Source organism: Trichosurus vulpecula, chromosome 5 (assembly GCF_011100635.1).
Source record: "Trichosurus vulpecula isolate mTriVul1 chromosome 5, mTriVul1.pri, whole genome shotgun sequence".
In the NCBI taxonomy this organism is placed as follows: Eukaryota; Metazoa; Chordata; class Mammalia; order Diprotodontia; family Phalangeridae; genus Trichosurus; species Trichosurus vulpecula.
The window spans coordinates 309624645-309649167 of NC_050577.1; the positions used below are offsets into that span (position 1 = coordinate 309624645).

At 50.4% G+C, this 24523-nt stretch overlaps 1 protein-coding gene across 1 annotated transcript in view; it reads left to right on the forward strand.

Moving 5' to 3' along the window:
• PHF21B (PHD finger protein 21B) overlaps positions 1–24247 on the forward strand; it is a 130882-nt gene extending 106635 nt beyond the window's left edge. Inside the window, exons 3-13 of the mRNA XM_036760841.1 lie at positions 1532–1624; positions 8601–8945; positions 9393–9533; positions 12453–12504; positions 16595–16671; positions 17562–17616; positions 18491–18513; positions 19496–19654; positions 21581–21656; positions 22728–22831; positions 24014–24247. Of these exons, the coding sequence (XP_036616736.1) occupies positions 1532–1624; positions 8601–8945; positions 9393–9533; positions 12453–12504; positions 16595–16671; positions 17562–17616; positions 18491–18513; positions 19496–19654; positions 21581–21656; positions 22728–22831; positions 24014–24247 (1359 nt within the window). The remainder of the gene's footprint in view (positions 1–1531; positions 1625–8600; positions 8946–9392; positions 9534–12452; positions 12505–16594; positions 16672–17561; positions 17617–18490; positions 18514–19495; positions 19655–21580; positions 21657–22727; positions 22832–24013) is intronic.
• The last annotated feature ends 276 nt before the right edge of the window (positions 24248–24523 follow it).

Here is a 24523-nt window from a genome sequence, read left to right on the forward strand (position 1 = left end):
TGGGAAGTTCATTTATATTTTGTTCAATTTTTGCATCTGACATTGTGTCATTTAAATACTGATTTCTTATTCTGTTAATCTGGTTATTCTATGTTTTTGTAAATATAAATCAATTTCATTTAAGTTTTTGGTGTAATTGGCCAATATTAGAGTAAAATAATTCTTAAAAATTTCCTTTATTTCCTCTCCAACTATTGTGAATTTTCCTTTTTCCTTTTGGTAATTTGGTTTTCCTCTCTTTTGAACAACTAAATCAGTTGGTGCTTTGCCTACTTCATTAATATTTTTACAAAACCAGCTCCTAATTTTATTTATCAACTGAATGACTTTTGTTTTTAAGTTTGTTTATGCCTTTGGTTTTTAGAATTCATATCTCCGTGATTATTTAGAGGTTTTTAATGTGTTGCTTTTCTAGTGTTTGTTTTTAAGCTACACGTTTAATTCACTGATACTTTCTTACTCTCTTTTGTTAATGAAAGTGTTTAGTGAGATACAATTCCCCTTCAGGACTGCTTTGGCTGCATCCCAAAAGTTTTGGTGCGCTCCCTCCTTGTTCTTTATTATTTCTATGACTTGTGCTTTGGCCCACTCATTCTTTAGCATCCTATTATTTAGTCTTCATCTTGGGATGTATCCTTTCTTTAACCTCCTTGTGCTGATTATAATCTTATTATGTCGTGATATATAGAGAAGGTGTGTCATGTTTCTTCTGTTCTTCTTTGTATATGAGTTCCTTATGTCTTAGCACATAATCAGTTCTTGTAAGGGTGGAATGCAGAGCTGAGAAACATGTATATTTCTCTTGATTCCCAGCCAGCAGTTGTTAGAGGTTGATCATATTCACTTTCCCTAAAATCCCCTCTAGACCCTTAGTTTCTTTCTTATCTTTCTGTTAGACTTGTGTAGGTCCTAAATGGTCACATTGGAATTCCCAAAAATAATTGTTTTACTATCTCATTAGTTCATGACTTTTCTAAACCCCCTAGAATGGAGCCATCCCCTGTTCTCTGGCTCTTCCCAGCCCTGACATCCCCTGTTCTCAGGCCCTTCCTAGCCCTCACATCCCCTGTTCTCTGGCTCTTCCCAGCCTTGACATCCCCTGTTCTCAGGCCCCTCCCAGCCCTGACATCCCCTGTTCTCAGGCCCTTTCCAGCTCTGACACCCCCTGTTCTCAGGCCCCTCACAGCCCTGACATCCCCTGTTCTCAGGCCCCTCACAGCCCTGACATCCCCTGTTCTCAGGCCCTTTCCAGCTCTGACACCCCCTGTTCTCAGGCCCTTTCCAGCTCTGACACCCCCTGTTCTCAGGCCCCTCCCAGCCCTGACATCCCCTGTTCTCAGGCCCCTCACAGCTCTGACATCCCCTGTTCTCAGGCCCCTCACAGCTCTGACATCCCCTGTTCTCTGGCCCTTCCCAGCTCTGACATTCTGTACTGGATTATGGAGGTGGTGGGCAATTGTCCCTCCCCCCAGACACCTGACTTTGGCGCCTCAGAGTTCTCATTCTCTGCTGTCTCTATTTCCTCCCGCAGGCCTTGGGCACCATTGCAGCAGTGCCTATTAAAGTTCCTCAGGTCAGCTCCTTGCACAGGTTGGCGGGGCAAGGACCAGCAGCACTACCTCAGGTAAATGGACAACACTTTCTTTTTGCATGTATTTTTTTCCCCTCTCCCTCAATGGCCACCTTGGTGAAGGGACCTCTCAGTCGGTAGCCTCTGGGAGTCACCCTGCTCCTGCCAAAATTCCAGAACCGTACCACCTTTTCCCTGGAATCTTGGTGAATGGGGGTTATACTCAGACTTTGCCATATCAAAGGGATAAGAAAGGAGCTGGACCCTCCATGATACAGCAGATGAGCTGAGAAAGCCAAGCAAAGGCTCTGAGGTGGAAGTGTTCCCAAGTGGGTAGAGCCAAAACTCACAAAGGAGGACACTAAGTCTGGAGTGGGGAAGTCACTTAGTGGCACACATGCACACAGACACTTCAGGGTCCTCTCTTAAATTTGCTCCTCTCTCCCTTTTATGCCAAGCTGTCCCCAGGCTGGAGGGGAGGAGAGGGAGCTTGGAATGAAGAAGTCACCCCTTAGGAGCTGGAAGGGACCTTCAAGGTGACCTTGGCCACCCCTCTTGCAGAGAGACATAGAAGGAAGTTGGGGTTCAGAGAGGCAAAGCAAATGCACTCTGATCACACTGTCAGAGTTGGATTCAAATTCAGGGCTTCTAAGTCCAAATCCATCACCCTCTTCATGGTGTCACCATATAATTTTGTTCAGTCTCTATAACTGGACTGGTCCCCCGAGAATGGGCATCTCCCTCCTTTCCCTACCCTGGGTAATGACTTGTAGGCTTCTGGAAGGGACATCTGGACTGCCCATGGCAGCTTCATATCTGTTTTCTGCCCATCACCCATGAGAAGCCCCATTTGTGACTCCAGCCACATCTGTAGTCCTGGAAGCTGTGTGGTATGGATATAGTCATGGGCATGTGCACGCACGTGTTTATATTCTCATGTGTGTATGTGGGTGGGAGTGTATTGGTGGGGAAGGGGGTGTTGATGGGTGTCTTCTCTCAGATCCCTCCTCTAGCTGCTGAGGAGCCAGAGGTGGCTCTGGGGGACCTCTGCATTTAGGTCCCATTCACCAGGTCCCTGCCCCTGCTTCTCCCTTCTGCTGGGGAGGAAGCCTAGTGTGATGCAAACAATTCTGGGTGACAGATGGGGAGCACTAAACCCTAAGGGTCTCCCAGGTCCCTCGTTTGCAGTCCCATGATTCTAGCTTTACAAAGAAAAAAAAAGTGAGGCCCTGGACTTCCATACTCTGGACCTCAGTTTTCTCATGTGGAAAATGCAGCATAAATTTCTGCCTTGCCTCCACTGCAGGGCTATTGCAAGGCCCAAAGGAAGAAATGTATGTAAGAGCCCCTGTGCATCCATGGGAGCAGCAATTTTCAGTCATATCTGACTCTCCATGATCCTATGGGCAGGTTTTCTTAACAAGGATACTGGAGTGGTTTATCATTTCCTGGTCCAGTGTGGTCCCATTTTATAGATGAAGAACTGAGGCAAATAGGGGCTAAGTGAATTGGCCAGGGTCACATATCTAGTAATTGTCTGAGGCTGGATTTGAATTCATGTCTTCCTGACTCCAGGCCCAGTGCTCTGTCCACTGCACCAACCAGATGCCCAATGATGATGATATAGTGGGTTTACAAAGAGCCTTCTCCACAACAGCTGTGAGAAGCTGACAGCATAGTGTGAGCCTGGTTATCCTGTGGCATAGTAGAAGGAGCCCTCCACCCACAGCCAGGGGACCTGAGTTCAAATCCTGGCTAGCTCTATGACTTTGGACCAGTTACTCATCAGTAAAGGGAATGGGGTGGACTAATGAAGCCCTAAGATCTCCTACAACTCTAAATGCAAGATCCCACTATCCTGTGACTGCATTTTTCAAGTGCCTGGGGTGACCCAACCAGCTCAAGCCCAGTCCTGTGGCTCTGGGTCTTTCATGACTCTGCCTCTCAGCATTAGGCACAGCAGCCCCATGAAAAGAAAAGGAGTCACTCTGGGCAGCATACTTATGCTACAACCAGTCACGAGCATTTAATTAACTGCATTCCAAGCACTGGGGATACTTAGCCCAAAAGGAAGCTGTCCCTGCCCTGAAGGAACTTCCATTCTAATGGGTAGAGGGAGACAAAATGCACATGTAGAAAGATATGGAGTCTATGGGAAATGAAAACAAGCTAATGTGGGAGGAAGGAGGGAAGATGCCAGCTTTGGGGGCTCAGGACTGTCCTGCAGAAGGAGGAAATCTGAGGTAGGTCCTGAAGGACATGATGGATTCTGAGAGGTGGAGGTGCAGAGTGAGGGGCATTGAGATGGAGGCTCATGGGTGAAGAACAGCCAGGATTCAGTGTTGCTGGATCGTTGACTATGTGGGGGGAGGCAAGTGTAAGAAAGCTGGTGGAGTGGGAAGGGACCAAGTTGTGCAGGGCTTGAAATGCACCCCTCAAAAGTTTTCCTCTCATATGAGAAAGGGACATTCCTGAGGATAGGGACTCCATCCCTTTCTTTGTTTTCCTAGCCATCAAAACCCCACTTGACACATAATTAGAATCAATGTTTATTGGCTAATTAACATTTGATCCTAGGTGTGAAAGGGAGCCCCATGTTCAAGGCCTAATGGTTGGTACAGACACCCATCTGTGCCAGGGGGATGGGGTAGTCAGGGGATACTGCCTGGAAGAGGGGGACTAGGGCTAGATCCTGAAAAATGGGGGAAAGAGAGGCTTCCTATCAGCTGGAGGCTGGAGATGTGTGTCCACTTGGCCACTGCATGCCAATTGGAAAGATTTTCCTTGGTAAAACCTCCAAGAATCATCCTGTTCCCTCCTACAGTTCTTGCCTGGAGTGGCACTGAGTTACAAATGATCGCCAAGTCACTTGGTGTGCTGTGGAATCACTGCTAAATAGGAAAAGCAACAAATATTAATTATGAGATTGCTATTCAGTGCAGACAGTAATTAGATCATGAAGCCTCCCTGTCCCCATCAGCCGGCAGCCCCAGGAGTCCATTCTTGACAGCCCTGCCAAGCTGAGAATCTTAGAAGCAAAGCGTCTTAGCCTCTGACTCATGGTAGCAAAGCCTCTTGGAATCTCATGTGCTCAAAGTCTGTGGCTCATTCAGGCTTAGAATCTTCAACCTCTCCCCTACCCCCACCATGGTCCTAGAAGCAGCATTTGAAGACCATGGAGTCTTAAGGCAGAGACTTGGCATCTTAGGGGACCACAGAGTCTTAAGGCAGGGACTTAGTATGTCTTTAGCTATAAAAGACCACAACTACCCTGGGAGTAGACCTCTCCACACCTTATGGACAGTTTGTGAATTATTGTGGTGGAGAAAAAAGATGCATGGTGGCTCTCTTGGGAGAGCGTTTCCAAATTGACCTGGACGGGTCCTTGGTGACCACCATGACCTGTGGGAAGGCCATGGCTTGAAGCTTTTATATTGTGGACTACAGAATCACAGAGCTGGGAAAGAGGGATCGTTTAATGCTTTGTATTTGTATCGCCTGTGCCCAGTACAGTGCTTGGTGCTTAATAAATGCTTATTGACTGACTGACATAGGTGTTTAATAAAAGCTTGTGGATTGATTGATTGTAACAAAGACTATCAGAGGTGGGAGAAATTTAAAACATGATGTAAGAGCTGGGCCTTATAAATTGTCTAAGAGGTGGCACATCAGATAGAATGTTGAACTAGGGTCAGGAGGACCTGAGTTCAAATCCTGTCTCAGAAATATAGAAGCTGGCAGAGTCTGCATTTCACTTAACCTCTCTGCGCCTCAGTTTTCCCATCTCACACAGCTCCTGGGAGGATCAAATGAGATACCATTTTCTTTTTGGGGGGGGCAGGGCAATTGGGGTCAAGTGACTTGCCCAAGGTCACACAGCTAGTACATGTGTTGTGTCTGAGGCCTGATTTGAACTCAGGTCCTCCTGACTCCAGGGCCAGTGCTCTACTCACTGCACCACCTAGCTGCCCCAAGATACCATTTTCAAGGACCATAGAAATCCCAGCTCTCCTTCATCATCACCTGGTCCAACCCTCCCGTTTTCTAGATGAGATAACTGAGGCCCTGAGGGAGGAGGGGCTTTGCCTTAAGTCATTCAGAGTTAGTGTCAGAGTCAGGACTTGAACCTGTCTGGCTCTCTGTCCCCTGCCCTGCTCCCTTGACGAGATAGCTGGGGGCTTAGGCATCGAGAGCGGCTCAAGAAGGCATGTGTTCAAATCTGGCCTCAGACTTTTACTAGGCACTTGACCCCAGGAAAGTCATTTGCTCTCTGCCTGCCTTAGTTTCCACACCTGGGAAATAAGAATAATGGCACCTGCCTCCAGGTTTGTTGTGAGGCTCAAATGAGCTAATATTTGTGAAAATGCACTTGCTCAATGTCTGGCACATACCAGGCACTTAATAAATGCTTATTCATTTTCCTTCCATTCCTACCTGGTGCCTTCTTTGGACAAAGCTCTAAGGAGAACCCCCTCACAGGTCCCGGCCTTGGCCACAAGGGGGCAGGCAGCGCTCAGCCTTTGACTGCTCAGTGGTCGCTGTCCACAGAGGATAGGTGCTGCCAGGACGGGCCGGAGGTGTGTGAGCCTCCCAGTGTTAAGGCGTTGGTGGGCAGAGTGGATGCGCCCCAGAAGGTTGCAGCTCCAGCAGTGCTTTGTAAGCCCACCATGGGACTACCAAGATCAGCCCGGCTTGTCAAGGCTGGGTGCAGAATGCTGCCACTGCCGCTGCCGCGGGCTTGGTAATAGGAGCTGGAGAGGCTCCCATCAAGTTCAGAGCAGTGCCTGGACAGCATCTGGCCTGAGAATCCAGACAGCCCGCTTCTCCTTCTGCTCTGCTGCCGAGTCATTCTGTGGCCCCGGGCCCACCATCCCTTAGGCCTTTTCAGGTCTCACTTCACTTTAAAACAAACCTGTGATTTTTGCACTGGGCCTCAGGAAAGTCCCTCTCCCATGGGCCTTACCTCCCTCCTATATAAAAGGTGGGGGCCAGTATTGATAGGATGAGTTCAAAGGCTCAAATGAGATCTCCTTGGGTAAAAACACTTAGCACAGTGCCTGGCACATGGTAGATGCTGTAGAAATGCTACTTTCCTCCCTCCAAGGTTCCTGCCAACTCCAAGCTCTGTTATTTTAAATCTGTAGAGATTGGCCGCATCTGGGAGCATGGCCCCTCCCCAGACCCACCTGCATCCTCCGGTATCTGGTGGTTCCCAGCATGGCCTAGGTCAGAACAGTAGGGTCCCCAACTCTCTCATTCCCTGTCCCCCTTGCCTCCTCTTCTTCTGGTCAGATGTTCCTCCCTGTCCCCAACTGTCTGTAGCATGGCTGGGGGTTTTTGCAAGTCATTACTGGTGCTTACCATGACCATAGTTTGATTATTAATAAAATTAAATCAGATTTTTGGGGGTGCAAAACTCTTCGCACACACTGACCTGCTGAAGGAGGCATTGGGTACAGAGGAGAATGTGAGGGACTAAGAGGCAGCCTGAGTTCGAGTGTGACTTCTGACATTTGCTAGCTGTGTGGTCCTAGTCAAGTCTCTTGACACTCTCAGAGATCTCCTAATCTGTAAAACGGGGGTTGCATCGATGATGTTCCCATCCTCATCAGGCGCCTGTGAGGTTTAGGCAAGAGTTAGGGGAAGAATAGGGTTAAGATACAGTGCTTTACAAACATGTTTTGTTTTTCCTTTGCTGTTATTAATTTGTGGACCCTTGATTATGAAGCTTCCCACTAAGGAGATGGTCTCCATCAGTGTGAGAGGGTAACACTGTATTCTAATGCCCATCTAGATCTGACATCGACAGCACCAGGCAGGCTGGCCCCACCCCAATCCATCAAGCAAATCACAGCCAGAATAAGGCCTTTCATGTAAATCAGACCCTGCTCTTCTCTGCTCCAAACTCATCAATGGCTCCCAATATTCCCAATTAATCAGAAAACATCTATTATGTATCTACTGTATGTCAGAAATGCTCTAGGGGCTGGGGATACAAGTATAAAAATGGAACAATCTATCTACAGATAACTTACATTCTTGGGCAGCTCTGTGTGTGTGTGTGTGCGCGCGCGCGCGTGTGTGTGCATGCGTGTGTGCCTGTATGTATGCGTGCGCGAACGTGCCAGGAAGACCTGAGTTCAAATCCCACTTCAGACATCTATCAGCTGTGGGAACCTGGGCACATTACCACCTCTCTGTGCCTCAGTTTCCAAATATATAGAAAGAATAGTAGCATTTATTTGTTGTGGGGTTTAAATGAATTAACCTAGGTTAAAGCGCTTTTCAAGCCTTACAGCATGGTATAAGTAACAGCTGTTATTATTCTAATAGAGGAGATAGGCAGAGACTAAAAATAAAGAGAATCGGGACAGAGGGAGCCAAGTAGCCCTACTCCAGGCAGTGTGGGAGACAGAGAGGGTGGGAGCACCTGGGGGACCAGGATGGAGGTTCATCCAGAAGGTGGGGCTTGAAGAATGAGGGGAACTCTGGGAAACTGAGGTGAGGGGGTGCCTTCCTTGCATGAAGGATGGCCAGTGCAGTGGGATGAAAATGGGAGGTGGTGTACCCTGTGTGAGGAGCCACCCATGGGCCAGTGTGGCAGGATCATGGAGCTCATGGAGCAAAATTTGGAGGGGAGGAAAGAGAAGGGGGAAGAAGGATAATGAGAGATGGGGGAATGGAGGCCGCTTGGGCTGGATCATAGTAGGAAGGAGAGGAATTTCCAGGGAGGCCGGTGAGTTGGGGTGCCCCAGGAAAATTTCAGACTCTTGCCTGGCATTCAAGGACCTCCACAAGCTCCCCCCTGCCTTTTCATGGCTCCAGCCCAGTCTGAATGACTGTGTCCCCTTAGCATCCTTTGTACTCTCCAGCCTTTTCGCCTTTGCTTCTCAGTTCCTGATTCCTGAACTGCCCTCTCTGGCTAGGTTGGGAGTTGTTGGCTCCTGTTGGTCCCTTGATGGGTGCTTACAAATGTAGACTGCTTTGTTGATCTGCTCCCATGGGTGAGTATGGCTCTACCTTTCCCCAGGTCAGGCCAAAGACCCTGATTCCCGACAGCCTTCCCATCTCCCCATGCCGAGAGCGCCCATCCAAGCAGACACCAGGCTTCCAGAAGGCTGCTGTTGTCAGCATCAAAAACCCCAGCCCGGCCCTCCCTACCGCCAACAACACCGCCAACCAACCTGTGGCAGAGCCTGCTGCCCTCTCCTCCCCCCTGAGTGGGGCTGGGGTTGCCTACGCCATCATCTCCACATCCCCCAGCAATGCTGCCTCTCCCATCAAACCCAGCTCCACCACTGCCACTGCCTCCACTGTCTCCATGGTCAGCGACAGCATCAAAGTCCAGCCTCTCCTCATCAGTGCTGACAACAAAGTGAGTCTAGGCTGGATATGGAGCCCTGCCTGCCTGCTCGGAGGCCACAAGGGGGAAGGAGCCTGGGGGAGGTGGGCCTAAGGGCAGAGGGGTTTAAGGTACAATACCTGGGGAGCTTTCAACCCAGAAGATCTGGGTTCAAATCCTGCCTGCAATCTAGAGATTGGGTTTTAGTTCTGCTGGATAAAGAAAGCTGAACATATTTTCATACACATGGATGCAGGGTCAAAGAGGTCATGTGTTGGGGATCTGACCTATTCAAGAGAGGCCTGCATTCAGTACATTGTGCCACTGTGAATACAGACCTCTCCCAACTATAAAGGTTCCAAGCCTAGAGCCTGGGACAGTCAGAGTGGGATGGCAGGTGGGACTTAGACCAGAGAGTATAAGAGCTTGAGAGGGTTCTTTGAATGTGCCTCATGATGCTGGTCCTTGCCTTCCTTCCAGGTCATCATCATTCAGCCTCAAGTCCAGACACAGCCTGACAGCAAGGCAGAGACATCGAAGCCTCCAGAGGAGTTGTCTCAGGGAGCCCAGGCCTCAAAAAAGAAGAAAGAAGCAGCTCCTGATGTCCAGGAGAGTCCAGAGGTCAGTGGGCCCCTGTCTCCCACTGTGGGCTGTGTAAGGGGAGGGGGCTCCTCCTCTCCCCCCCCCCACTGGAGTCACCAGGAAGAGAGAGAATGGAGTGACAGTGAGGAGGGGTGTGGAAGGCAGAGATCAAGAAGTTTTATCCCCCTGTCCCCCACCTGTCCTCCTCACTTCTGAGATGTCAGGCTGCTTGCTGACCACCCCCTCAAGGGGCTCAGGAAGGAAGGATTCTATCACCTGCTGGATCCTGGCTGCTCTGGGGACACTCAATGAAATGGATCTGGCAGTTACCACCTGACTTTACCCAGTGCTCAGGGACTGGTAGGGCCCCTCCCTCCTTTCCTTGTCCATAGCCCCCTGGTCCCCTGTGAGTCCCACCCAACTCTTACAAACTGGCGACTTCAAATAACTGAAGGAATAATTCTCAGAATCCTTGCCTGCTTTCCCTGGCCTGGGGGCACCACAGAATCTCTGTGACATGGGGTCTGACATGGAGGGTCCCTGTTATCACAACTTGTTCCCCTGCAGCCAATCAGGGGATGCTCATGTTAGAACTTAGTTAGATTGCTTCCACACTCTGATATCTTTTAGTGTGGTAGGCCCTGCCAGCCAAGATCTAGGACCCCCAACCAGCTCTGATCTTCTCTGTTCTAAGGCCCCTCCCAGCTTTGACATGCCCTGTTTTAAGGCCTCTCCTGGCTCTAACACAGCTCCTGGTTTTTATTGGCCCCTCCCATTCCTGACCTTCCCTATTCTAAGGCCCCTCCCAGCTCTGGCCTTCCCTGTTCTAAGGCCCCTCCCAGCTCTGATCTTCTCTGTTCTCAGGCCCCTCCCAGCTTTGACATCCCCTGCTCTAAGGCCTCTCCTGGCTCTAACACATCAGGCTTTTATTGGCCTACAGAACTGATTCTCCCCAATGTTTCCCAGGCCTGTTGGTCATCATGGGTTGGGGAAGGGGCAGTGGGGGTGGGGCACCAGTTCATCATCACTCTTACCCTGATCAGGTCTTGCCTTGGGCCTTTTTTTCCCTCCTACAACCTGAACCTTCTGGGAAAGGTCCTGAGCCAGTTTTCTTTGTTTCTTTGAAGTAAATTCTGGTTGATTATTGTGCATGTATACAATTAGTATAATTACAGCTAATGACATAATTAGTGTAAATTCATTTAATGACTTAAAGAGAACTTGCAATTACAAAATGGAATGGCCTTGTAAAATCCTTATGAAAGTTTATTTTTCTGAGGGAGCTGTGCAGTCTACGGTGTGTGTGTGTGTGTGTGTGTGTGTGTGTGTGTGAGAGAGAGAGAGAGAGAGAGACACAGAGACAGACAGAGATGGAGAGAGACAGAGAGAGACACACACAGAGAGAGACAGAGAGGAGAGAGGTGTTGGGAGAGGTGAGTTGAGGTGGGGGTGGCTTTGTTGGTTCTAGAGCAGTCAATGAAGAAATGAATTGGAGAGCCCTCCAAGGCAAGGCTAGAAATGTGGTTCCAGAGAAATGCAGGTCAGCTGGGTTTGCTCACTCTCTCTAGCTGCTGCCTTCGCACAAGCCTCGACCTTAGGTCCTGGGTGCCGCTGCCCTAGCAGAAGTTGTCAGATTTGCTAGAACTTCCCACACATCCTCACAATGACTCAGTGAGCCAGCCAGTGTGATCATCCCTGTCCTTATTGTGTAGAGAAGACCCTGGCACTTGGAGAGGCTGAGATATCTGTGCAGGGTCACACAACAGCTTAGGAGGATAACCCCAGGTTCCTCCTGAAGCTGATATAATGATTCTCTCTGGAATTTGTGCTCCATTGTTAGGCATTAAAGATGCTTTCCAAGGTGCTTTCCCTTCCCTGGTGTGTCTCCTGTTCTGTATTTTGGGGAACTCCCTGTCAAATGCATCTACACTCATAGACTACCCCCATATGCTCTCTGATTCTCTGAAATCTTGTTTCCATTCTCAGCACCATTGGAACACTGTTCCAAGGGTCTGCATGGCCCCAGGAGGTCTTCATGGCCCCAGAGGTTCTGCCTGCCTGGGAGTCTGCCTGCCTCAGTGGGGTCTGCCTACCTCGAGGGGGTCTGTCTGTCTGCAGGGGGTCCACCTCTCTCCCCACTCCAGGTCATCTTCCCCTCAACTGCCACAGTGATTTTCCTTAAGTTCAGATCTGGCCACATCAGTTCCCTGCTCAGTAAAGGCCAGTGGTCCTTCTTGCTGCAGGATGACGTTTGGCATTTAGGGTTCTTTACAACCTGATTCCAGTCACCCTTTCCAGCCTCCTTGAGAATTATTCACCTTTGTGCATGATCTGGTCAGTCAAACTGGATTTGATGCCTTTGTACCGGCTGCACCTCCCTGCCTCCCACAACCCCTTGGAATCATTGAGACTTAGCTCCAGTGCCAACCTCCTTCTGAATGTGCTGGGGGGCCTCTCCCAGCCTCCCCCCAGCCAACAGTGCCCTATGCAGCCCCACCCCTCCCCCCACCCCAGACTACCTGGTGTCTGCTTTGTAAAGTGGTTCCACTTTACAAATATTCTTACATACCTACATGTTGTCTTCCCCTTTATAATATAAGCTCTTCAAGGGCAAAAGCTTTTTGACTTCTGTCTTTGATGCCCTAGTACTTAGCATAGTATGCCTGGCACAAAGTAGGTGCTTCAAAAGTCCTTGTTGGTTGATTGATTGATTTACCTTTCAGCAAAAGTGGAAGAGCTCTCCTACCTCCATGCTGACATTACATACTGCACTCAGTTTACCTTCCCCATCTCCTTCCTTCCCTCCTCTCACCTATGGATTCTCAAGCTGAATGTTCAAGCTGGGAATGAGCATCCACTTAAACAAACAAATACACCTCCAGTACAGGGTTCTTTCGATGTATGAATACAAGAGCACACAGTCAAACTGATTCTTCTTTCTGTGTTTCTTCCCCTCAGAAAATCGCCTTCATGGTAGCATTAGGCCTGGTCACAGCAGAACATTTAGAAGGTAAGATATCCAAGAGTTCTTCCATCCTGTCCTGACTCAGTGGTCCAGGCCAGTGGACAGGGGCTTGGTGGGATGGGCAGGCTGAAGACGACCCTCAGGATCAGGGTAGACCTCAGGTCAGGTTCCAGGTGGGTGGTGGGACCTTAGGCAAGCTCCATCCCCTTTCTAGGCTTTGGTTTCCCCCTTTCCACAATGAGATGGTCAGCCAGCTGACCTCCAGTCCTTACAGCCCACACAGAATCAGAACACCTTAGAATTGGAAGAGGGTTCAGCAGCTTTCCAGTCTGACTTATGCCACCTGCCCCCAAGAACCCCTCCTCTAGCCAACCTGATGAATGGTCATCCAGCCCCTGCTTGAGGACCCCAGGGGAAGGAGGCTTGAGTCACTAAATCCCCTAAAGTGAAATGTAGCTCTACAAACATGTAGTGCTTACTGTGTGCAGAGACTTCTGCTGGGGGAGAGAGAAAACTCAGAGGAGCTAGAGCCCTGCCTTCTTGGAACTTTCTGTCTAAAAGGAGGAGACTCCAACACATATAGCTCAAATTCACACTATTGCATCAGCCTTTTAGGGGACAAACCAAGTGTCTCAGTGGTGGAGGGGATGACCATGAACAAAGACTAGGAGGTTGGAGAGAAGGGGAGGAGAACTGTGAACAGAGAACAGTGGGCATTCCCAGTGGCTCCTCCCCTTGTTGTGAATCACATGAGGTCAGTGGGCACTGCCAGGAGGAATGGCAGCAGATTATGAAGGCTGAAGCCAGAACCCTCCCACCTGGGGCACAGGTAGCATTTCCATCCATGCTGCCCATTGGAGGCACTGAGGGCATCTTTAGGCAGAGGGAAATGTTGAAGGTTGAATGCAGGTTCTGGACTCATAGACTGAGGCTTAGAATATACTAGTCCTGCTTGGCTCAAGGCCAGGGAGAGAACACAGAACAAGGACTGATGATGATGCATTATCTGGCATCTCCCTGACTTAACTAGAAGGTGGAGGTGACAAGGAATGGGGAGGCAGGCTGATGTTTGCCCATCAAGTCGGATGCCACTGAGAGCATGGGGGAAGGACATCAGGAGATATGCTCAGTCATTCAGAGGAGGCAAAGTCCCAGAGAGCAGATGCCCATGACATCCATGACCTCACATGTCCACATACCAAGGATGACATAAGGCACAGGGACATGCAAGGTGAAAAGGAAGTGCTCCTGAGACCTGGTGGGACAGGACCCAGATCTGGAGTATAGCTCTGGGAGGGTGTGCCATGGTCAAGGGAGAATTCATGGAGGGACAGTGTGGTAGCAAAGCTAGGTAGGTTAAGGAGATACATTATGTGAAGAAGTCCAGGAAGCATTGGGAGAAATATGGGGAGTGTTAGGGAAGATCAGTGAAGGGAGAGACAGAAAGGATCTTTTGTGGGAGTGAGTTAAAGACCATCTGGAAAGAAATCCTGGGACTTGGGGAATGGGCCACAATGCTGCTCTTGCTAATGCTCATTGGTTGATTGGTGTAATAGTGATGGTGGACTTCAGTCAGTTGGACATTTGCCAGAGCTCTCTTTCTGTCTCTGTCTCTCTATCCTTCTTTCTCTGTCTCTCTATCCTTCTTTCTCTGTCTCTCTATCCCTCATTCTCTAACTCTCAATCTCTCATTCTGTCTCTCTATCTCTCATCCTCTGTCTCTGTCTCTCTATCCCTCATTCTCTGTCTCTCCCTCTTTCTCTCTCTCCTCACCTCTTTATCTCTACCCCTTTCTCTATCTCTCCTTCCCTTTTCATTTCCTTCTCTCAATCTTGGTCTGTCTCTCAGCCAACATTTTCTTTGCTCTCCTTAGTGCTTAATTCTTCCAAATGTGGAAGAGCCAAGAGGACTTGTTCTCCTGCACCTGATGCTTACCAACAAGGATAAGGGGGTGGTTCAAGTAGAGATGATGTGACTCTTGGAGGGAAAGGATAATTGCACTTCATAATTCATGACAGAGAAGTAGAGAAAGCCATGCATTTGACATGTACTGGCTGTATGACCCTGGGCTGGTCACCTGACCCCAGTGACTTAGAAAACCACAAATGAATATTATCTAGGTTCAATTGAATTTTTTTATCTTGGTAAAAATTTCCCAATCACATTTTAATCTGGTTCTGGCTGCACTTGGAAGTTTTGCCAGTAGCAGGGCTGAGGTATAGTTTGACCCCTCAGTTTTAGGCAACTTTCTAAGACAATAATCCTCAGAGAAGGTGCTAATTTTATGATTTTTGTATATATGTAGGTATGTATAATTAGTGAATGCATAATTGATATCATATTGCTTGCCTTTTCAAGGGGTGGGAAAGGAGCAGGAGTCGGGGAGAGAATTTGGAACTCAAAAATTTTTTTTACATTTGAATCAGTTGATTAACATTATCTCAGTTGCCTTTTGAAAGTAATCATAAGGTCCATTTTTACAGACCTTTTATATCCTCCCTTTTAAAAATGTTTCCCCAATTACATGTAAAAACAATTTTTAACATTTTTAAAAATTTTTTGAATTTCACATTCTCTCTCTCCCTTCTTCCCCTCCCCCATCCCTGAGACTGTAAGCAATTTGATATAGGGTACACATGTGCCTTTGTGTAAAACATTTCCACATTAGCCATTTTGTGAAAGAGAGCACAGACCCTCCCCCCCAAAAAAAACCCATAAAAAATAAAGTGAAACAATTTTGCTTCGATCTGCATTCAGACTCCATCAGATCTCTCTCTGGACGTGGATCACAATTTGCATCATGGGTCCTTCAGAATTGTCTTGGATTGTTGAGAAGAGCCAAGTAATTCACAGTTGGTCATCATGCAATATTGCTGTTACTGTATACTCTGTTTTTCTGGTTCTGCTCACTTCACATTGGGGACTCAAAAAAATTTAAATGAATGTTAAAATTTTTAAAAATATAATTGGAAAGTATTTAATGAAACAAATAGAAAATCTTTTTAAAAGGAATGAAATTTCAAAGACACAAAGGGAAGTAATTGTGATGGGGGTGAGAATGAGGTTATATAAATAAAATCTTATATTGATTAAATTTCAACTGGGTTCAAGGCACCAGGCCATAATAGGAACTAAGGATATAATGGAATTTGAAGGTCAAAGCAGCAGGGCTTCACCCTCAAGGAATTTACATTCTATGGCAGCATGCAGCACCTACATCAATAAGTCAGCCTGAGACAACTTGAGAGTGTGGCAACACTAGCACTTAGGGGCTCAGGAAAGCTTCCTGAGGAAGGTGTTGCCTAAGCTGAGCTGTGGAAGGAAGTGAGAATTCTGAGAAGTGGGAAAGGAGAGGTGCCTGCTCCAGGCATGGGGGTGCCCTGCATGGGTGGCCTGGGAGTGCAGCGAGGTGAGATAAAGAGGGTGGAGCTTGGGAAAAAGTAAGGTCAATATATCTGGGTTATTAACAGAGTGAAGGGGAGTTAAAGCATGAACTCAATGGAGGACAGCCCACAGGAGGAAGGAGCAGTGATGACACTGTCAGCAGCTGTCAAGATGGAGGAGTGGGGAAAAAGCCAATAGAAAGAGGAGGAATGAAGTCAGAAGCCAGATTTCAAGGGATTCAGAAGAGAGTGGGCAGTTAGAAAGTGGATAAGACTGGTGTTGACAATTCTAGAAGTTGATTGGTCAAAGCAAGAAGAGGAATAAGACTGTGGTTGGAAGGGATGGTGGGCTGGGCTTTGGGAAGAGGAAGAAAGGGGAACGTGTATGAAGGACCTACTATGTGCCAAGCACTGTGCTAAGTGCTTTACAAGTCTCTCATTTGGTGGGCCAATGGTACCAAGATACTTAATAATAGATTCAAGAATTGGAAGGTTGTCCTGGTGAAGAGGGATTGGCCTTGTTCTGGCCCCAGCTGCAGAGGTTAGTTTTGGCTAACTAGAAAGGAAGCACTTCCCACCAGTCAGAGATACCCAAAATTAGATTTAGTGGCTTTGTGCAAGGGCGCAAGTCCCAAAGGGGGTTGTGACTGTGTTAGGGAAAGGAAATGGGTATGGCCGGGAAGGGAAGTAGCCCTTAGGGATGATGCCAGGACATAACACTGGGTGGGCATTGTCTACTTCTGCCTTTCCAGAAATCCAGAGCAAGCGTCAGGAAAGGAAAAGGAGAAGTACAGCGAATCCAGCATACAGTGGCCTCCTGGAGACCGAGGTGAGTGCCTCTGCATAAGGCACAGGGAGATGGCAGCCAAGGCGACAGGTTATATCTGGGGAAGATCTTGGCAGTGTCCTAGAAATAGTCCAGTCCTGACAGTCATGAGGCCTGGGTTCAGATCTTCTCCCTGCTCCCATATCCCACTATCTGTCCAGTCTGGTAATGTGCAGTGCCAAGGACACACTCCATCTTTGTTCTCCATGCAGCTCCTCACGGTGCAGCCTAACAGTCCAGCTTAAATGTCCTGGACAGAGCATTGGGTTTTAATCCCACGTCTCATATTATGAGGCCTGTGATGCTGGGCAAGTCATTTAACTATGCAATGCCTCAGTTTCCCCATCTGCAGCAATAGCACCTACCTCCCAGGGCGGCTTCTGGCCTCAAAGGAGATTACTAGAGCTGGGCTCCAGAGCTGAAAAGGATGGCAGAGGATATCAAGTCCCATCCCTTCATTTTACAGAGGAAGAAATGGAAACATTAGCAGTTAAATGACTTGCCCAAGGTCACACACTGCTAAAGGGAGTGCCAGGTGGGATCTGAACCCAGGCCCTCTGACTCCAGAGCCAGGCTTATCCCATCATACTGGGCACATCCTGCCAGTGGGTGGCTTGGCATAACTCAGAACTCTGCCATCTCTGGCTGCTCCTGATTCCTGTCATAGCAAGTCGGGAGAGAGGAAGGTCAGGGCTAGGCCTGTTTCTGGAGCAGTGGGAAGATCCCCCAACTTAGGAGCTGGATACGAATCATGGCAGCTTGCTCTCTGGGTGCCTCTCAGTGGGTGGGAGGCACTGAGCCAGGTGAAGAGTGGGGAGGCAGGGAAGAACTTGGGAAGGGGCAGCTCTTGGGGTAGCCAAGGGTACTCATGCAGGCCTTCTCATCCCTTGCAGCGGAAACGCCTGGCATCCAACTGCCTAAACAGTCCTTTGTTCCTGTCAACAAGAGGTAAGTGCCCTATTCCCTGGTCCTTGTGTGCTTGAAGGGAGGGCCTCTGTGGAGGCCTGTTCTTTGGTCAGAGCGAGAGCGCTGGCAGCACCATGGTCAGTTCCCGTGAACCACTGCAAGAATTTCAAACTAAGCCAAGTCCCTGGGGACCTCCAAATCCCTGGATCCTGCTGTCTCCCATACTTCTCCTTTCCTCCGTCTCCCATCACCATGCACATCTCCTGACTTTTTTATGGTGCTTTTTAAAGCAGCATTTCTATGATCTAGACAAGGTTCTTGCATTGTTCTCCCTACCTGCCTTGTCCCCAGCCCTATCAGTGTAGCAGGCCAGAGAATGTATGGAGAGAGAATGCAGGCTCAGGGCGGAGCTCCTAGTACCCTGCAATCATGCCCACACGGCAGAAGGACCTTGAGAGATGAGTTTCCACTGGCCTTGTTTCGTTCCTGGGTTTTGAACTGGTCACTGCAAAGGGGTCAGATTCCTGCTCTATTACCTTGTGACATCAGTCAAATCACTGTCGTCTCTGGGCCTCAGTTTCCTTATCATTTAGATGAAGGGTAGGCAGGTGCTCAGTTTAGGGTTCCTTCTGGCTTTGCCATTTAGTAGTTCAGTGAGGACCAAGAACCCTTGGCTTAAGGTGGCCAGTGCAATAATCAGATTAGTCTCATTCCAGAAGGGTAGCACCTAATCCTGGCCACCTTTGGGCCAGGCCAGCAGACCTGAAACACAAGCCCAAAGCAGATATGTCCCCTCCCTGCCTTCCCTTCCCTGCTCATGCCTTGGCTGCCCTTCCGTGGTTGCCTCCAGAGAATGCCAGCTCACTAACTTCCTCATTCTCCATTAACTGTTCTCTGCCCTTCTTCCATGCCTTAGCAAATGAGGAGCCCTGCTGGAAGGTATGTGTTACCCAATATGAATCACCCTTGTGTGTGAGAGAGTGTGTGTGTGTGAGTGTGAAAATGTGTGTGTGAGTATATATGTATGAGTGTATGTATAAGTGTCAGTGTGTGTGAGTGTATATATGTATATGTGAGTATATGTGTAAGTGTGAGTATATGTGTAAATGTGAGTGTCAGTATGAGTATATCTGTAAGTGTGTGTAAGTGTGAGTATGTGTATGAGGGTGAGTGTGTAAGTGTAGGTGTGAGTGTGCATAAATGTGTGTGTGTCTGCAGGGGTGTACTTTGGGGGCTTGGCACTTGGCAGCTGAAGGGTAAAAGTGTTAGATTGGGAATCCAAACTCTGTCACCTCCTGGCCTGGGGCAAGCTGCTCCTCTTCGTGGGCCTCAGATAATCCCCAAGGACCTTTCCAGTTCAGTCCTAGGATCCAAGCCCTGCTAGCCCCATTGTACAGAAGTGGACATTGAGGCTCAGGGGAGAAAAATAGTTTGCCCAGGATTGCCCCAGCTAGTAAGAGTCACAGCCTTTGCCTCTGCATGGAGGGGCCAAGTTAGATGAGAGAAGGCACTTCCCAACTCCAATGACTGGAAAGCACCAGAGCACATTTTTTCTCTGGGTGGGCCTGCAACCTCTTTCAGAGAAACTGAGGAAGAGGGGGATGGCACAGAAGAGGAAATAGGCTCCCAAGAGTCAGGTCTCTTGGATAAGGGGCCCAAGGCTAGCCTAGCCCTTCCCTGGGGGACCTCTCTGGGTGCCTCAGTTTCTCCCATCTGAGCTTCCACAGTCACAGGCTTATTAGGGGCAGACTTTCCCTTATAGTGACCTCCCTCATTGACCGGGGCCTGCAGCTGGGCCAAGATGAGTCTGGGCTGGGGATCCTTTCCATTTGGCGCCTTTTCCTCCTGGCCTCAGGAAACACATAAGCCTGGCAGTTCCTCTGCCACCTCCAGCCTCACTCCTTCTTCCTCTGTCTTTCAGAATGAGATCTCCCATGAGGAGGTGTGTGTGATATGTAAGAGAGGCACTGACCTGCAGCCCTGTGGCACCTGCCCAGGTGCATATCACCTCAGCTGTCTTGACCCCCCGCTTAGAACCGCACCCAAGGGTGTCTGGGTGTGTCCCAAGTGCCAAGAGAAGGTAGGGCCAGTCAGAATCAGGGGGAGGGGGATGTGCCTAGGCAGAGGAGGGAAGACGATGTGCCTAGGCAGAGGTGGGGGGGAGGATGCACCTAAGCAGAGGAGGTAAGGGGATGTGCCTAGATAGAGGTAGGGGGAGGAGGATGTGTCTAGGCAGAGGTTGGGGGGAGGGTGATGTGCCTAGGCAGAGGTGGGGGGGAGAGGGATGTGCCTCGGCAGAAGTGGGGGAAAGGGGATGTGCCTAGGCAGAGATGGGGGAAGGGGATTTGAGGCTGGACAGTTGAGGAGGGAGGCAGGGAGAGTCTCTTTCTCCAAGTTGTTCTAGAAGGCAATGCTGGGCCCTGGGGTGGGCATCCTCCAGCTGTAGCTTATCCATCAGAGAAGGTGGCCAGGAGTAGGGTCACTGGGCCAACAGGTCCTGGAAACACTGGAGACTCTGGCCCCTCAGCACTATTCTAAGAGGAGGGTGGTACCCTGGCACCAGAGGGCAGAGCTGGGAGTCCAGGCAGCTTTCTAGGGATGGAGACTTGGGCTGGCCTTTCCCAGCTTGTTGCAAAGGACTCCACTCCATGCATTCTGGGCTCCCGCCCGAATGGCTGTTCCCAGGATGCAGCATCCTCTCCCACCTCCAGGCCTTTGTCCAGGACATTCCTCATGCCAGGCACACCCTTCCCCCCTCCTCACTTCCCTCACTCTTGGCTCAGCTCAGGCCCCACCTCCTGCATGAGGCCTCTCAGGGGCCTCCCCCCTGGCCCCCAGCTGTCCAGAGTCCCCCTCCCTCCTCCAAATGACTGTCCTTACAATGTCTCTACTTCTCTCTTGGTGAGTTTATTGCATGCAAGAATGCCAAGCCCTTGAAGGCAGGGCCCATCTTTGTAACCCTGGCATGGGGCCTGCCTGGTACCAGTAGGTACTGAGTGTGTGTAAAAGCTTGCCAATGCTGGAGCTGTCCAGCAGCAGAATGGCTGTCCCCTCCCTACACAACAGGGCCTTGGCCTGCCTTGGGCACCAGGGGAGGGCAGCCTACTGGAAGGCCCCTCTCCCTTCTCACCACTTCCCTCTGTCCCCTTTTAGTGACTTATGGGGAGGGGGAGGAGAGATGCTTGGCAGCAACCACAGAGGACTCAGCCCCCAGGGCTTCTTCCCCTAATGCCCGAGCCCTTGTTCTTGGAGCCATTGGCTCCTTCTGTTCTTCCATACTCCACTCCCTCAGAGAGCTGCCCGACTGTATCAGGCCAGCAAAGAGTCCAGATCAGCAACAAGTCAAGGGGTATCTGAGCTGGCAGGGACCTCAGAGACCTGTCATCAACCTGAACAGGAGTCTATTCTCATGCATTCTTCACAAGCAGTCATCCAGTCTCTTCCTGAATACCTCCATGGATGGGGAACTCAGTACCTACCCAGGCAGCCTCTTTCACATTCAGGCAGCCCTGATTCTCCAAAAAGTTTTTCCTTGTGTTGAACCAGACTCTGTTCCCTGGAATTTCCACTCCTGAGCCTCATCCTGCCCTCTGTGCAGGGGTCAAGATGAGCAAAGTGGATCCCTGTGTCAAATAACAACCACTCTTTACATATGCAACGATAGCTGCTGCATCCCCCTCCCACCTCCCCCAGGCTTTCTCTTCACTGATCTGAAAGGCCCTGGTTAGAGGAACCAGACCCTGCATTCTGGCTGTGTCCAGTCTGGCCTGCAGGCCTCCTCCCTCAGTGGCCACCTTCCTCTGGATGCTGCCCATCCTAGCTAGACCAGCTGCCCAGGGATCTAGCTCTCACTGCCAGCCTCATCTGAGCCCATCCATGGGAGTTGCCTCAAACCGCTGGGCCAGGGACGGTGGACCCTGGGTGCTGCCTCACAGGCTGCCCTGCTCAGGCCTCATCTCCCTGTATCCCTGATCCTCATGTAGGCTCCCTTTCCTTTTTCTTCCAGGTGTTGAACAAAGATGAAAATGTGCCCTGGACGGGAATGCTAACTATCGTTCACTCCTACGTCACCCACAAAACAGGTAGGAGGCCTGGCTAGATCTGATTGAGCCATGGTCAGAGAGAAGGAGCTAGGCCCTGCCTTCTGCCTCAGTGCTCCCCCATGTGCCCCTGGGGTCTGGGCCCCTCTGCCAGGGGTGCAGGCAGGGAGCCTTCCCAGGAATAGTGAGGACAAGGCTAATGGTCTGTTGGGTCACAGACTCCAGACCTGGCAGGGCCCTGGGGCCATCAAGGCTCCTAGGGAGGGGAAGGATGCTGCTGGAGCTCCCAGGGCACAGCCAGCAGGCCCTTCCATAGCTAGGGCCTCCTGACTCTGAGTCCAGAGCTCCCTCCTCGCCTGGAGTACTGTGCTGCCTGCTCCCCATTGGACAGAGGAGCCATGAGGCCCACGGGTCCTCCTCTGGAGCCCTGACTCCTATCCCAGGCTCCTTCTACACCTCTGGCTTTGTCCTCCTCTGGGAGGGTTCATGGTAATCTGATCACAGGTGGCCCCATATTACAGGTAAGAAGACTGACCCTCAGTAACCCATGGCTAGTCAGCAGGGGGCAGGGCTGAGATTCAAACCCAGGACTTCTCTGTGCCCTAGCTTGGGCCATCATCCTTGGGCAGAGGGGCTGGAGGGAAGGGCCACAGGACTGTGAGTGCTATAGAGACCACCATCACCCACCTTGTGTGGCCTTCGGTCAGGCCTCTCCCCCTCTGGGCCTCAGTCTCCTCCTTCTTGGACCAAATGTCCTCCAAGGCCCTTCCTGGTGAGGCCAGTGATTTTCTGATTCCCTCAGTCAGCATTTCGACAGAAGATTAGGGGAGGGCCAACTCCCCCCCCCCCCATTTTACAGGTTAGGAAACTGAGGTTTGGAGAGATGGAAGAACATGCCTGAATAACAGCCAGGGTTCTGTGCCTTCAACAGTCTGCTCCTGTTGTTCAGGGCACTAGGGCTGGAGGAGCCAGAGCTCGTCCCAAAAGTGCTGCCCCATTCCCATGACTTGGGGCTGGCATGGCTGGGGCAGTGGGATGTCTCCTGACAGCCTGCTCTCCTTGCTGAGCTTGAGCCTGACCCTGGGGCTGGACTGGGGGCTTCTTGTGTCCTAGTCAAAGAAGAGGAGAAGAGAAAACTCCTCAAGAGGAGCAGTGAGCTGAAGAGTGAACACAGACAGCTGGAAGAGAAGGATCGTCTCCTGAACACGGCCGTGAAGGTGAGCCCTTAGCCTGGCTGGGCCAGCTGGAGCAGTGTGCCCTGGGTGGGGCCAGCCCTGCCTGGCCCAGACTGGCCCAGGCCAGCTCAGCCCAGGCCAGCCCAGACCAGACCAGACCAGTCCAGACCAGTCTAGCCCAGGCCAACCCTGCCCAGCCCAGCCTTGCCTCATAAGCCCAACTCAGGCCAATCTCTTACTCTGTGGGCTCTAGCCAGAGGAATCCCATTTGGAAAACTTGGGCTCTCTCTTCCATACTCACGTGACCTCTCTGTGTGTGGTGCTAGGGGAGACAGAAGGTTTAGCTAGGACCTTCAGGGAGTTTTCTGCCTAATAAGGGGATTTATTACAGATACAAATTCATACCACTTTGATTGTGCACCTATTGTGTTCAGAGCATCACTTGGGGGCAGACCCAAAGTTTAGCCTAGACAGGCTCATAATGCAGTAAATGTGAGGCTCCTGGACCAACACTACTGATGGCAGGAGCCTTTTTATTTAACTTTTCGTTAAGCACCTGTTCCACTAAGACACCCAAGATCTTTTTCCCAGGAAACAGCATCGAGCCCCTTCCCCACTCCTGTACCTGGGCAAGTGCGGGACTTTCTGTGTGGTGCAGTGAAAGCCCGTCTATGTGGGTTCTGCTACATGGTCTGATCTATATCTAACCTGAATCTGTCTGGAATCAGAATCTCCCCATCCTGGCAGCCTGTTGGAGCCATTTCTAGTCTCCCTTCTGACTCCTGGTGTGTCAGGTCACCCAGCCTGCTTCTGTCCCCTGCAGAAGTTATAATGGCACCTGTTCCCAGTGCTCCTTAAGGTTTACAAAAGGCTTTCCCTACAGTAATCCTTCGGGGGGGGGGATCGTATGCAAATTGGTCTCTATTCTACTCATGAGGAGATCGAGGCACAGGTTGGTTAACTGACTTGCCCAGGCAGGACCACACTCATCATGAGTGACCAAGGGAGCAGGACCCCAAACTTCGACACTCCCACCCCTGCAGCCCTTTCTGGGCTGTTTGTGGGTAGATGGCGGATGGCTGCAATGTCCAGACCATAATTATTGCCAGTGTCTCCTTGCTTTCAGACCTGGGGAGGTCTCCAAGTTCCATCCCACAGGGGCCAGATGGGGGGGGGGCAGAAGGGTGCTGAGTAGGGTGACACCTTCACCCTCCCTTTGGACAGAAATGCCTGGAGCTCAAGACCAGCCTGCTCGCCCAGAGGAAGGGGGCACAGTCATCCCTGGAGCGACTCCGGGCTCTCCTCCGGCTGATACAGAACGAACAGATGCTTCAGGTCACCATGACCACCACCGCCTCTGCCTCCTCACTCCTGGCTGTGCCTTGGATCAAGCCAGCCACCACCTCTGCCACCATGGCCATGCACACAGCCCTCCAGCAGGCCCAGGGGAACAACTAAGGCCCAGTGAGGAGTAGACCCCATGGGGTGAGGGGTGCTGGGGAGTGGGCACTCAGAAAACAAGCCTTCACAGATATCCCCTAGCCCATGTCCCCCTTCTAAGGGGCCAGCTCCTCAGCAGACCTCTGGTTACCTGGGTCACACTGGCCACTGGCCACGGTGTCCTGATGAATTTCAGATGAAGAAAGAGAAGGAAAGAGAGAAAGGGAGGTGGATGAGGAGAAAGAGAGAAGGGGGAAAGAACAAGAGAGGAAAAGAAAAAGAGTGAAAGCACAA